Source organism: Citrus sinensis, chromosome 8 (genome assembly GCF_022201045.2).
Source record: "Citrus sinensis cultivar Valencia sweet orange chromosome 8, DVS_A1.0, whole genome shotgun sequence".
NCBI classification, from domain to species: Eukaryota; Viridiplantae; Streptophyta; class Magnoliopsida; order Sapindales; family Rutaceae; genus Citrus; species Citrus sinensis.
The window spans coordinates 8,844,071-8,859,018 of NC_068563.1; the positions used below are offsets into that span (position 1 = coordinate 8,844,071).

Genomic DNA, 14,948 nt, shown 5'->3' on the forward strand with positions numbered 1-14,948 from the left:
AAAGAATTTTCATAGGGTAAATCTACCAAATGTTGTTTTCTGTTCCAAAAAGCAGATGGTAAATCAGCGCAAATTTCTTTTTCAATGAGCTTTTTAAAATCAAAGATTTTTCTTTGTACAAAATCATTTTGTAATTGGCTCTCAATTCTTTGTAAACTCAAATATTTTTTTAAGCAAAACAAGTTATTTTGTTTGGACTTAAGGATGGCGTTAATTTGGTTCTGGTAAACAGAACAAGCCTTAACAATGTTGAAATTTCTTGTTTTTGGTTTTTCAATAAAAGGGAAAATAAGTTTTTTGTTTTTTGCTTTAAAAGATATACTATCATAATTGACAGTATAAGGAGTAATGAGATTTATAAAAAGAGTTCCTAAAATAATAGTATGCTGTATGTCATTAGTAAGAAGAAAGGAAGTTCTGAATTCAAAACCATTATTATGTACTGAGGCATCAACCTTTGATTTAATATTTAGTTTTGAATTATTGGCGGCTGACAGTCTTTCCTTAGTCTTCTCATGAAATTTTTTAGGAACAATATCTTCTTTAATATAGTTTAAGTCGGCACCAGTGTCGAAAAGGGGCAACGGTGTCTATTTCAAAATCGTTAGAAAAATTTAAAGTGATTTTAATCAAGTATTTTCTGGTGGTGATTTGTTTTAAAACAAACAGAAAATCATTGGGCACATATTCAATGTTTTCAAGGTTTTGTTCATTATCACCATCGGATTCAACTTCTTTATCAGAATTATCTTCTAATTTTTTTTGTAAGAGAAGTTGAATAGTTTCAGAATCATTCTTTTGTTTCTCTTTTAATTCTTTAATCTCTTTTTGAAGGTCTTGGATATTGGGGATTGTTTCCTTTATTTTCTTTTTACCCAAAATTTCAGTGAGATCATAAGAATTCTTTTTAACAATTGGAACTTTAGAGGTTTCTGCTTTATTAGAATCCAATGTTTTCAAAAGTTTATCAAGGTATTCTTTTTGAAGATTTGTATCAGAAATATGTTTAACAAGTTCAAGAAAAGTCTCTTGGTCTTTAGTCAAAACATTGATTTTCTTAAAATATGATTCCGAATCAGAGTCACTACTGCTAGATGCAGAGGTATCTGAGTCAATTAACTCGTCTACTTGGAGAGAGTCACTATCTCCCGTCATGGAAGACTCAGAGTCAGAAGACTCTACAAGTAAAGGGGCTACTTTAGAAAGAATTTCTTCATCAAGGCCAAGCTCATGGAGTTTTCTGTTCATTCTGCAGAATTTTGCAGTGTGGCCTTTCTTTCCACATTTGTAACATGTGGCTTCTTTGTAGTTAAAAGAGGTTTTTGGTTTGGCTCTAAACCCTTTCTTTTTAGAGAAGTTGGGTTTTTTATAAGGCCTCAATGGTTTCTTATAAGAAAGTTCTCTAAAATCTTGAAAATGTTTCCTATAGCTTTTTGATTTGTAATGTTTTTTGTAAGGTTTTGAAGAACACTTACCATTATAATCTTTGGAAATAGAAGTTTTAAAGGGGTCATAATTGAATTGTTTACAGAAACTACCTAATTCTTGCTTAGATTTTCTAAGCTCCCATTTTAGTCGTTTCTGTAACTTCAAATCTTGACAAATCTTTAAACCTTCTTTGTTGACAAAACTGACAAGTTCATCATAGGTAAGCTCGTCATAAGGAATACGGTTGTCATACAAGGCTTTAATGGAATTTCTAACCTTCTCTCCTAAAAGGGTAGGTAAACCTGCAATGAATTTTTCTTTCCAAGTCGTATGATTTGCATCATCCCTAAGGAAGAGTCTGGTGAAGAAAGTGGTTTTATAGCTTTGGAATTCACTAAGTTTCCTACACCTAAGATTGTGTAGTAACTCAGCGTTCTTATCTCTAAGGTGCGAAGGGTCACCTATGAAATGAAGGGATATAGTCAAAATCAGGGTAGCAACTGCATCCTGAATTGGACTATTAAACTCATCAAGAATGGGGGCTCTATTCTCATCAACTTGAATAGAATTTAGGACATCTAATTGTTGCTGTTGAGTGAGAAGATGATCCCACCAACCTTTAAGTTGACCCGTAAAACCAGCAACGAGAATTTCTGCTATGGCTCTATCAGAAGTTCCCGCCTGGGTTTTATAGGCATTGGCTGCCATGGTCATTTGTTGCAACAATCCTAAGATGTTATACTCAGACATGCCATCAATATTCCACTCATAGACAGAAGATGAGTTAAATCGCTATTGATTTAAAGCACTTGGCCTATTATCTATAGCTAGATCTGGTGGAGTCTTGACAGTGGGTAATGCTAATTCCCAATGGATTTTGTTGGCTTTAGGAGAAGATGGTCCATCTTTAAATGCTTCTATATCTGAAGAGGCTATAGAAACATTGTCATGTTCTAGTACTCCAATCTTGCTAGATTGGGCACGTTCTAGTACTCTAATCTTGCTAGATTGGGCACTATCTGGGGCTATCTGGACCTTAGAGGAAGAAGAAGAAGCTTCTATTTTATCTAATTGGTCTCTTATGGCTTTGGCAAAATCTGATTTTGACTCTTGAACAAGCTTTTAGCTAGTTTTCGAAACCTGAAAAGGTTTGAAAATAGGTTCCTTAAGCTTTTTGTCAGAATCCGATTTTGTGCTAATAGGAGAAACAACTATAGTTGACCTTTGGAATTGGCTTTCTATCCTAGTCAATTGTTTTCCTATCGTATTTAAGTTAGTATTACAGAAATTATTCTGTTGAATAATACTACTTAAATTCGCATCAGAATCATTTGGTTTAGGGATTTTATAAGGTAAGGCTCTAATTTGGACAGGAGGTTCACCATGATCAACAATTAAACTCCTAAGAGGTGGATGCTCAGATTCTACGGTTCTATCACTATCAGAAAGTTTCTACTCAGGAATTTTCTTCCTAATAGTAATAGGGTTTGACTCTTTAAAAGGATAAGAAATATTGTTATTTGAAGAATATATCTCAAACCAATCAAAAAACAATATATGAATTTTATGTGAGTTTATAAACTCATAATATGTCTCTTGAATTTCTTTTCTTTGATTTAGAAAATGTTTAAAAACCAAAGTCTTTTTTCTTTATTACTGTCTGAATATAAATCATTGTGGAGAAGTGTTTTATCCAGTTCAAAATTTTTTTCAATGACATTTATAACATTTTCTGTGACTGCAGAAAACGTAAGAGAAGTTGAAGGAGAATGTTCCTTCTCTTCCTGTCTTTGTTCATGTTGACTGCTAGTGTAGATTGGGTGAGGAACACTAGTGGTATAATCAACAGAATGTATAGAGGAACTAGGTATATCCGAAGTGGAAAACCTAGGTTGACTTTGTACTTGTTGAAAAGGGAGATTTATTACGGAATGAACTTTTGTAAATTTTCTTTTTAGTGAAGGAATGCTTGAGCAAGAATCTTTATCGGAAAATCTAGTTGAAGTAGATCTCTTGAAGGACAGTTTTGCTTTACCATCTGAATACTGAGTCACCTTTTGCAACTCTGTATTTGGCTCAAGTTGTTTCGGAATCACTGGTGCAGTGGCTCCTTCAAGAACCTATTCATCGGGAAGATTGACATCTTTCCATTGAATAGGTTTTGGAATAACAGTGTTGGCTTTAGACAAGTCAGTCTGCAAGAGGAGAGTCTCATCTCTTTTTGACTGGAATTTATGTTGTGTGCTAAACGCAAAAATCATGGCTTTGTAAGAAATTTTATAAATTAAGGCTACAGGAATAGATCCCTCAATCATATCATAATTGTGGGTCTTGATTTGTAAAATCATACTTTTTAAAATATTTTTGTCTTTTAAAGAGATTGTTATGTTTGGATAACAATTAAATGAAATTGGTCATTTACACAGACTTGATTCTATACTGCTTAGTAAGGAATCATCAAAAGAGATGAATCGACCATCTCTTAGTACGACAAGAATAGAAGTATTAAGGCCTTCTTTAGTGAGGGGTTTTATGCCAACTTGTATTAAGCCGATGTGAACATAATTAAAATTTTTTTCTCTTAATTTCTTTAAAGATTGTTCTGAAAACAAGTGAATCGTTTCAAAAGGGTTTGAAAGGGTTATGTCACGTTCTTCAGTCTTTATAACATAATCATTTTTTAAAAAATCAAGCTTTTTTGTTTTATAAATCATTTCTTTATTCACTTTTGATAATTCCCAATTATCAATTGCTTTATTGAAGTCTTCGATTACAAATTCTTCCGAATTAACAACATTCTTTGAATCACTAGTTCTTCCAGAAGAAGAGCTAGAGAAAGATGATGCTCTACAGAGTAGAGAATCCATGGTGTTAAAACTAAAATCTATATGAATGCCTACAGGTATGGTTTTACAGCCCTAAACGGAAAATCTTATCCTAAAGCGGGACTTACTACCAGTAAAAATTCAGCACACACACAGAAAACAATTTAAAACAACACAGATTCTTTACAACTATATCACATATACTTCCCCTTGGCTCTGATACCAGAAGGAAAAACGATAGGAAAACAGTTGACTAGGATAGAAAGCCAATTCCAAAGGAAAACAGTTAACCCAAATGGCATTACAGTCTATTCATACTGTCCAAAAGGAACAGTAAATGTAGTTTTATAACGGTCTTTAGGGTGAATTAGAATCTGCCAAAAACCAGATATCATGTCAAATTTTGAAAAAAATAAAGGCAGAACACAATTTATGGAGAAAATATATATATATATATATATATATATATATATATATATATATATATATATATGTCTCTCTCTCTCTCTCTCTCTCTCTTTTGGTTAATGTCTTAAAAAAAATGTAACAGGATGTTATTGTCAGGGGCGAACCTAGAACTTTATATTACCCCGGCCTAAATTAAAAGTTTTATATTTTAAAGTGAACATAAACATTCATAAGTAAAAAAAAAGTATATCAAATAAGGGGGACACAAAAAACCTTATAAATATGTACTTTAAATAAAATAATTATACAAAAAGACTAGAAAACAAAAGATAATTCAAATATAAAAATACTATTTTCTAATTATGGCATATAACATTGCAACATATATTAATATCTAATTATATAAGAATTAATAAATCAATTAAGAATTTCAAGTTAGAATAAATCAATACATGTAATTATAATAAATTAAAAATTGTAAATAGAACTTTATGTTTGAAAAGTACTTAATTACCAAGCTTAAATAAATTAAAAAATTAAAATTTATTCATCTTTTTAAATTATAAAAATATTAGTCATCAAGAGTTTCAATAATAAACTAAACTCTAACATAGCAAAAACGTATTTACATACCGTTATTTTTTTGTCATGGCACTCTGACTCTCTTTAAAAAATTAGATCAAAATACTCAAATTTTATTTTTTAACTTATCCTCTTAGTTAATGTAATTAATAAATAAAATCCCAACATTCACATAAAACATTTATGAAATTGTTAATAATTTTTATTAGATATTTTTTTAGTATTTTTAATACTAGTGACAATGTTATATTACGATATACTTTTTTAAATTAATTTTTTTTAAAAATAAACTAGTAATAACATTTTAGACCCCCTAATGTTTTCAATCTATTCAATAAATATATAATTTAATCATTTTATAAAATAAGTCATTAATTTCAGTTGGGAAAAAAATATAAATGAATTAGGGACATATTTAAAAATAAAGTAAAAACTCTATTGTTTTATAAAATTTGATAAAAATATAAAGGCAACTGAATTAGGGACTTTTATAAAAATAAAGTAAAAATTCTTTCCTTATATAAAATTAATTAAAAGATAGGGGGTTTAAATGATTTTTTTTGGACTAGACCGGGCTACAGCCCGGACTAGCCCAGCTATAGGTCCGCTACTGGTTATTGTAAAAAAAAACCAAAAGTAACAAGAAGTAACGACTGCATTGGAATTAATTTTTTAAAAAGAATATTTTGAGGTATTTTTTAAAATGTAAAAATTAAACGAAGATTAATCTCAAATTATAGAGACCAAACTGAATTTTTCCCGCCAGCTTGTAATCTTGCTACATCTGGAAATCAAAGATAAAACGTTTCAATCGATTCAAAACAACAGTGTTTTAAAAGATTTATGAACGTAATCTCACATCATTTTTTTTGCCTTAAAACTTGAATATGATAAAATATTTGGAAACTATAAACTTAAGCATCACTCACTGATGAAATACATGAAGTTTGAAAACAACATCCGGATGCTTGACGAGCTCAAAGATACAAATATCACCTTCCGTCAAATGCACGTAATCAGACACGCCAGCCCATCCCTTGGCAAGAAAGAAACCACCAGTCGCCCTCCAATGGATTCCAAGAGACCATTTTCTTCCACTAGGAGCTTGTACTTCGACAGATTTAGAATCTTCATCTACATACTGATATGCAAACCTCGCTGGAGCATACTGCACAAACAAAAAGAACTTCTATAAGTGAACATAAGAAAATATCAAAATCAAAAAAGCAAACATCATAATCACATCTTGTCCGAAGGCTCACCACTTCACGGCAAGGTTTGTCATTTGCCTTCCAGATTATCATGAATAAAGGATTTGGTTTTGGATTTGTTGCCTTGAAAGCTCTTGCAATGTAAACTGCTCTCTCTAGTTCTTCTGTTGAATATAGTTCTTTATATTTTTCAGTAATGTATATTCCGCTTTTTCTTAGTGATACAAGCAAATCAGGTTCAGCATTTGGTTCATCTCTCTCCAGCCCATCTTCCATTTTCCTCTTCCTGCTTAGCAGCTCAGCCTCATGCTTAAACTGCTCTTCACTTATCTCAACACACATCTCACATGCCATGTCATCCTCAAATGGATAATCAATCTCGCAAGCAGTCATGTCAAATATAAGAACACGAAAGATCGAATTCTTTTCATACTTAAAAAGCAAAAAGTAACCAGCAGAAATTGACTGACTTTCTACAAAGTTTTGCCAACCCTGATGGAACCAAATCTTTCTCCCAAATTTTGTTAACCCCACTTGCCAAACCCGACCATCAGGAACTGCGAGTTTAGCAACACTAGAGAGTTCATCTCCAAATTGTCCCACAAACTTTGGTGGAATCCTCTACAATTGTACAAATAGAGTCAGATGATCAGCCATTAAAAAACAAATGCAAATCATCCCAAAAACAATATTTAAATAGAAAACTGCTTTCATGTTGCAGTCATGAATCTAATCGGCACAGGTCTACGTCATAAATTTTAGTTAGCATAGATTATTGCCATAGAGACAAGAAGATATATGCTAGCACTAAAAAACCCAAAGAACCAGATTTTGATGTCATCTTCTCATATACTAGGCAATCAGCTTACTATTTAAATATAAAATTCAGACTTTCAGGCAGCAATCGATGTCAAAAATATTGCAAACAGGGGAAGAATAGTTTGCAATTAAGAGGAGTAGGTTGTCAAGCAAACATATGCTAAACCATCTAGATTTTCATCGGAACTCATCATTATTTTCAAAGTAATTTTCATTCGACATATCACACCCACAAGTTGGACCCTATCACCACCCCTTTGCAAATTTTGACTACAAGTCTACTTTGTTTCTATCATCATCATCATCATCATCATTTTTGCTTCATAATTCATGTAAAGTAATTAGCAATCCAGCAACCGAAATCAAGCACATAACAGTAAAATAATTACATAGAATAGATGAATAATCACTCTATGATTTAAGGAAACATGAAAAACTTGCGTGACAGAAATTTCTTCAATGGATTAGAGGGTATCTTTGGTACATTAGCTGACATGTATTTCAACTAAATGGTGGAGTACTAAACTTTTCATGGACATAGTGCGGCATCAACATCATTTGTTTTGTTTCCGTAGAAAATGTTCAGTGCATGCAAACCCTAAACCATGGTGCCAGTTTGGAAGATTTATTTGCTCATTGAGAAACAATAAAGCCTATTTATAAAATGTGGGTATCTTGCTCAGCAAACAAGTAAACATAATGAAAATCTATTCATTCTCAACAATAATCTTTGGAAAATAAGAATATAGAAGTCCGGAAAATTACTAGCATCTTGTTATGGATGGTGGAAGGAAGGATCATACTGTAGAACATTGAGGAAGTCTCCGCAGCTGAACTAGACATGATACCCCCTGTGCCCAATAGTTGTTCTGATTTTTTATCCAATTGAACACTTGAATAGTATGGTCAACAGCACCTGTTTGTTTTAGCTCCTATCACAAGAAAAAGACACAAAGACCATCAATCCCTGCCACTAATTCAATCAAAACAGTTCCGGAACTTTATTTTTATTTTTATTTTTATTTTTGATAATAAATTTATGAACATTTATATTAATAGATAATGGACATATTACACATATTATCAGACAAGGTGAAACCGATATCATTTTCAGTAATATTTTTGAAAAAACATAAAGTTGATTTTCCAAAAAAAAAAAAAAAAAATTTCCAAAATCAATATGGGCATTCTTCAAAACTAGGGATGCAAATTTCTATGAAGGGTAATTTTCAGGGACCTCTCCTGAGGTTTAGTGTATTGACAGGCGGATAGAAAGCATCCATGTAATTACAGGGACATCCCCTGATGTTAGTATTCTGTTAAGTGGACCGTCAGTTGACTGTTGAAATTCCAAAAATACCCTTACCACCAAAATATATTTTATTCATATGATAAATTGATGGGTAATAGAATTCCCACAAAAAAATCCAATGGATTAAAAAAAATTGCATACCTAAAAAAAATTAACATTGTGCTGCCAATATTACCGTTGTAAATAAACAGTAATATTTTCAGCAGTAGGGCCTATAAATGGAGCCTTTTGCGGGCTTAATAAATCACCATAGCACACTTTCTTCTTCTTCTACATCTTTTTAAAAATTCTTAAAAACTATGGTGCTGTAATTTTTCAAACTTATCACCCATTCACATCCTCCCACAACTTCTTCAATGTGTATTACTCTGGAATCACGGGTGCAACATTAACCATTTTACCACCCACAACAGCCTCTATGTCCATGTAAATTAAGCTGTAAGGTTAAAGCCATTGCATATGGTCAGTATAAAATAATAAATGAAACAGAAAACAATGTGAAATGATTTCATTTAAAATTCATTAATATACTTTAATGCTAATCATGAGGTTAAAACAATTTCTATGTCCTAAACCAATCTACTTTTTCACATTCAATAACCATTACATTATCGTTTCAGAGCATGAACTAGTGAAGACGTTGATGTATCTTCACTGTTGAAGCTTATTTTACTCGAATTATAATAGATACCCAACTAAAATGAAGCACTCAAGCAGACTCTATTGTTTAACTCACTGCTCCAGCAAGAAAGAATACAGCAAACCATGACAATTTTTTCAACCCAATACATATAAATATCATGATCAAAATAAAATATAAAATCAAGTATCCTCAATAGATCTAAAGGAAGAACAATCACATCAGTGCACAGTTGGTTTAGTATAGCATATGAAAAGACTAGGCTAGTGACTGGACACACCTTCTTATCTCAGTTCTATACACCTCTATATGCAGAAAAAGACAAGGCCAATGACCCAAACACCTTATCTCAGTTTCTACAGACCTCTTAAAACTAGCTTGTGTCCTCCAATCCATAAATGACCGATCTCAATATTTGGAAGCTACATTACTAGAAGATTTGACTAAAGTATTACTATTTTCAGGGAGTTTAATTGACGGATCACACTATTTGAGACCACAATCAAACTGCATCTATAACCAATTTTCCAAAATCCCACCGATCTCTACCCCAGTACATTGCCTAATCAATATTCTTGACTAATATAGGCAGCAATGACCATATAAGCAATTATCTCTAGCCAAGTAGGCATGCCAGAAGCCAAATCTATTGCGGAGAAGGTTTTGCACGTCTCCTTAAAAATAATCCCATCTTTAATTTAACAAAAATTAGCATGAATCAATGCTCAATAATCAGCAGCAGTACCTTAAACAAATAAAAAAAATTTCAAATTCATTTTCAATCAACGATACGGCAATATAAAAAATCACAAGTGAACATGCATTTGCAGGAATTATTCACCTATCACTAATCGATGGAAAAAAGTGGAAGCAACAGAAACATTGTCAAAAAATTTTCGAGACCCATTATTCTTTTTTTACCAAATCCCCTAATTTCAGCCAATAAAATTGACATGCAAGGAAATACTCTGATTCATACCTCATCGCAGCTCAAAAACACTGGGATTGTTTGTGGGTCGACGGCGAAAGTCACTGGTCGGTATTCTTCCACATCACCGTCGTGAATCAGTCATCTCTGGTATTGGCGTGTCCGGATTCAGTGTCATGGTCTCCCGTTCGTGGGCAAGTTTTTTAATCAAAGCATTGGAGAAGATGAAAGGGATGTTGTGGTTCATGCTTCGATTTGAATGGAGGAAAGAGATGGACCATTTTTCCTCTTTTTTTTTGTGGGTGTTTATGTTTGTAGGTGTTAATGTTTGTGGGGTAATGCTCGTTTTTGTTCTTTAGCCACTGGACATTTACAAAGTCGAGACCAATTACAGAACTCAACGTGAAAATTTCAAGTTTGCTTGAATTTTTTTTATCATTGAAGGGAGCTTTTACGATTTTATCCTCACCACCCTAATTAATACAAGATGGTATACTATCGTCAGGGGAAGTATTTGATAATACATCAATACAATATATCAGATTGAGAATACACCAAAACTCAGGAGAGGTTTATAATAATTACCCTTTCTATTAATGCCCTAGAGATGCTATTTTTTTTTTTTTATGACATGAGACTATTGCTCAAATTACAACTCATATTACATAAGAGTATAACTGATATGTACAATCATATATATATACTGAGACCTGTTGACATCAATGCTGATATAGCACCGCTCAGATTTTTTAACCCTTTCAAATATTAGAGGGACGTCAACTCCCAGCTTGGGAGAAAGACTGCCTTCACTCAAGCTCTGGAACTTCAAGGAAGGACATTTAAATTAAACTCCTGCAATGCGTCTGCGGAGGTTCGAACCCCTTCCCTCACATTTGTGTGAGGGAGTGGCTCTAGCCACTTGGGCTAAGCCCAAGTGGTTCCCTAGAGATGCTACTTGGCTTCAAGTAAAACTTCCTTTTTTACTAAAGGAAAATATCATAGAGCTCAAAAATTTAACAACCTGGAAGAGACAGAATGTAACCTCAACATAAAAAAAAACACAAAACGTGATTCAACAAAATGGTTGAATTCCACATAAAGAGATTCATACTGAAATTCTATAACCCTATGTGAGACTTGGACTCTTTTTCTGAGAACTCCCTATCTGCATATACGAGCATTCAGTACATATAGCATGCCACAAATCAAGGCAATTTAAAAGAAGCAGATGCATTGTGAAGCTACCAAATGGTTTTAAAACAAATGTTAAAGGCAGACAAATGAGATTGGCATCAGGAAGACAAAAGGAAATTCAGGTAAAAAGATTTAATATTAAAGAAAAAAGTAGAGAGCTAAAACCAGGCTTAGATCAATGTCAACAAACTATATATACACTCTATTGTTGACCCTTATTTGTGTCAAAAATAGGTTGAGAGGCCACTTATTTATTTAGTTTCAATAGAAATCTAACAATCACACGAATAGGCAACGCCATCTATCAGCATTACCAAGTTACTTTACTTGAAATACTTTTCCAGCCAGATACATTGAAGCCAAGAGTAGAAACAGTGACAAGCAATTCAATAAAGCAACAAAAGACAACCCAGAACAAGGAAACAAAGAAATCAACTAAATAATCATCATAGGAAAATGCTTGGTGTAGAGAAAGATGAGAGAACTAAAGAAGAAAAAGGAAGAGAGAGTCTCTCATCTTTCTCTACACCTAGCACTACTCGTCATCATAACCAAGAAAAAAGCAACCAGAAGCTTGCTATCAACAAACAATAGTGATCTAAACACATTTTAATGTAACGCCGAGTTTTGCCATCACACAAAGAACTGTAAACTCAAATCAAAGATATGGGCTGGTAACGAGACCAAGGTATTAAATTTACTAAGGATCCAACCAAAATTACAGAACTTGAGTCAAATGAACACAACCCAGATAGTAGATATCATAAACACACACTTTGAGAAAACAGCCTGTGCCACTCGTAAGTGTATACTATGTATTTCAAATTCTACACGTAAATATAAACAAAATTGAAACTTTAGGCAGTGAAGTAAAACTAAAGATTAAATGAGAGAGTAAAAACCTGTTCTTTCTTCAAAGACAGTGAGGGATAAAACTACTGTCTGTGAAGGGAAGAGAGTGAGAGCTTTAGCGTGAAAGATTATATAAATAAGAACTAAACTAGTAAATAATAAATGAATAAAAAAATACAAAACTTACAAAAATAAAAGGTAAAAGAAATTACCAGAGAGCGTGAGCTCAAGAAGGGCTCTGTGGGCGGTGGCTGGGTTTACAAATACTAGTAGTTTTCTCTCTTCCAAGGTGGGCTATGAGAAAAGCAAAATAAAACAGAGTTTCAAGATAAATTTGAGATTTTTTGGGAAAAATAAAATGAAATAAAAAAAAAAAAAAAAAGAGAAACCTAACCTTGTTCTCTTGGGATATGAAAAATACAGAAAGTTTCTGAATTCAGCAGCATGGTTGACGAGGTTAGGTGGTTCAAGCTGACACTGTTTAGTGTGTGCAGTCAAGCAGCAGAACAGCCAGTGGCAAACCTGAAAAGCTCTGATCTTTCTGGAAAAGCTGCTGAAAGTTTCTGAATTCTAATTGACTGACCAGGTCGGTCTGTTTGTGAAATAACTTAGAAAAAAACGGGAATGTAGTCAAACCGGTCTGGCCGTCCATGCCCCTATGATGTCTGTTCGGGAAATAAAAGTTTATGAATTCCAATGAGCCCAGGGATGGCAAATTGTTCTATTCAAATTGGATATTTATATATCTAATTCAATTGAAGTGGATAATATTTATCCAAAATCATCTTAGATATGGATATATATATTTTTAAAAATATCTAATTAGATATTGGATGGGTATGAATATTTAATGGATATCCAAAATCTAATTAGTTTATCCATTTAAAATTAAAAAAATTTATATTATTAAACTAAAATAAAAAAACAACAAAATCTAATTTTCTCTTATGTTAACTAGTGAAAAATTTAAATTCCTCTTATATTAAAAACTAAAGTTTCCAAAATTACTTTTTAATTTTTAAACTTATTTAATACCATTAATAATTATTATTTTATTTTATTGATTTAATATTATAAATATACTTCCACCGGAAAGTCACCGGACCACTACCGGAAAGTCGCCGGACCTCGCCGGATTACCGTCGGACATCAACGGAAGGTCGCCGGGATCACCGCCGGACTTCGCCGGAAGGTCGCCCGACCACCGTCGGCTTCGCCAGAAAGTCTTTCGAGTTCTAATGAAAGATCAGTTCTAAAGATTTGTTGTGTGCAAAGAGCATTTTTTGTTTGTTGAAGCAAAGTGATGTAAAATGACCGATTTCAATCAAGGAACCACATCCTTAGAGGGTTTGAGAATGTCAATAGTTCATGCCTAATGTTAAGAAATATAAATTCATGCTCTGTATTTGAAAACGTAATCTTCAGCAGATTGCATCAGTTCATAATTTTCAAGATAGTATAGAAGCTACATGCTTCTGGATAACTTCAGAAATGAAAATTCAAATTATCATATTATGAAGAAGAGTCCCTAACCTGTTCTTTCCTATTGACAAAAGGCATTCTAGAAGGTATCTTGAAAATCCAGGATCCTAACAATAAGTTGAAAATGTATAATCAAGCATGTAAAGAATAGTTTCTCAGTCAATTTAGATAATGAGTAACTACCATATCTGATTGACTCTGCATGTTGCCATTTCCAGCTGCCAGAAGAACAAATGGCAGCAGAACTTCGGTGGAATATACGGTATGTACCCAGAACTATTAGAACCATAATTCGGTGAACACACCGTTCAAATTGAATCCTTTGCGAGGATAGGAATTACTTCAATAGCATTCACACCAACAACATAACAAGTGAAAAAAAAAATGATCGGCACCTTGAGTTGATTATAGTAAAAGTACTTGCCTATGAGGCTCTGGACAGATATATTTCTTGACAGTGATATGGTCAGAAGCACTCTGCAAAAGCATTACAATCGTGCATCAGACGCAAGATAGAAAGATAGATGAAATATGCTAAAATTAAACTAAATGAGGCTAATAAAAGTGAACTTGAACAAGGTATTATAGACTAATTTGAATAAAGAAGAGATGTGCTTTGGTAGGATCGTTAGCCAAGGATCCCACTCTCTTTGATATTCTGATTTTGGGGGGTTGCTAGTACATAAATGGAGAAAAAATGCGGTTAAATCAGAAATCAGATTGTACTGCTATCATCCTCCACCCTCAGTGAGGCTCACAGAAAGCAAATTTGTATTATCTTAAACCACATTATACAAGCAGATACTATAACGAAAACATTTTAACTATGCTAGAAAGCCATTGTTAATATCTGACGAGATATATGAATGTTAAGAATAAATCCTGATGTCCATGTCAGCAGCCACGTCAGCTTTCAGTTGCTTATGCCTAAACAGTTTTCAGAGTTTGTTAATGTTTTCCCGCTAATAATTTGTTATAGGTTGTTAAGTTGATTCACATGCACCTGTGCTGTAGAATCTTCCAGACTTGTGTATATAAAGTTTTGTAAACCATCATTTCATTTACATATTAATAATAATGAATTCAGTCTAAAATATTTTCTCTCTGTAGTTTAAGAAAGTTTCCTGTCAACCAAACACTTTATAATCTTCAACTTGGTATCAGAGCCACGTGATGGCTTCTTCAAGCTTTAATTCTTCAACTCATGTCCCGTTTGGAGCATCATTTACCTTTACCACACCAATCAAACTTGATCGCACAAATTACA

At 33.0% G+C, this 14,948-nt stretch overlaps 1 protein-coding gene across 1 annotated transcript; it reads right to left on the minus strand.

The window, feature by feature from the left end:
- Positions 1–5,651: 5,651 nt before the first annotated feature.
- Positions 5,652–10,294, minus strand: LOC102629791 (B3 domain-containing protein LOC_Os12g40080-like; the record flags this gene model as incomplete). The annotated part of the gene is made up of 5 exons (XM_052432939.1): positions 5,652–6,027; positions 6,173–6,432; positions 6,506–7,075; positions 8,077–8,205; positions 10,205–10,294. Coding segments are annotated over 5 exons (1,104 nt in total), but the record flags the coding sequence as incomplete, so codon positions are not given.
- Positions 10,295–14,948: the final 4,654 nt, after the last annotated feature.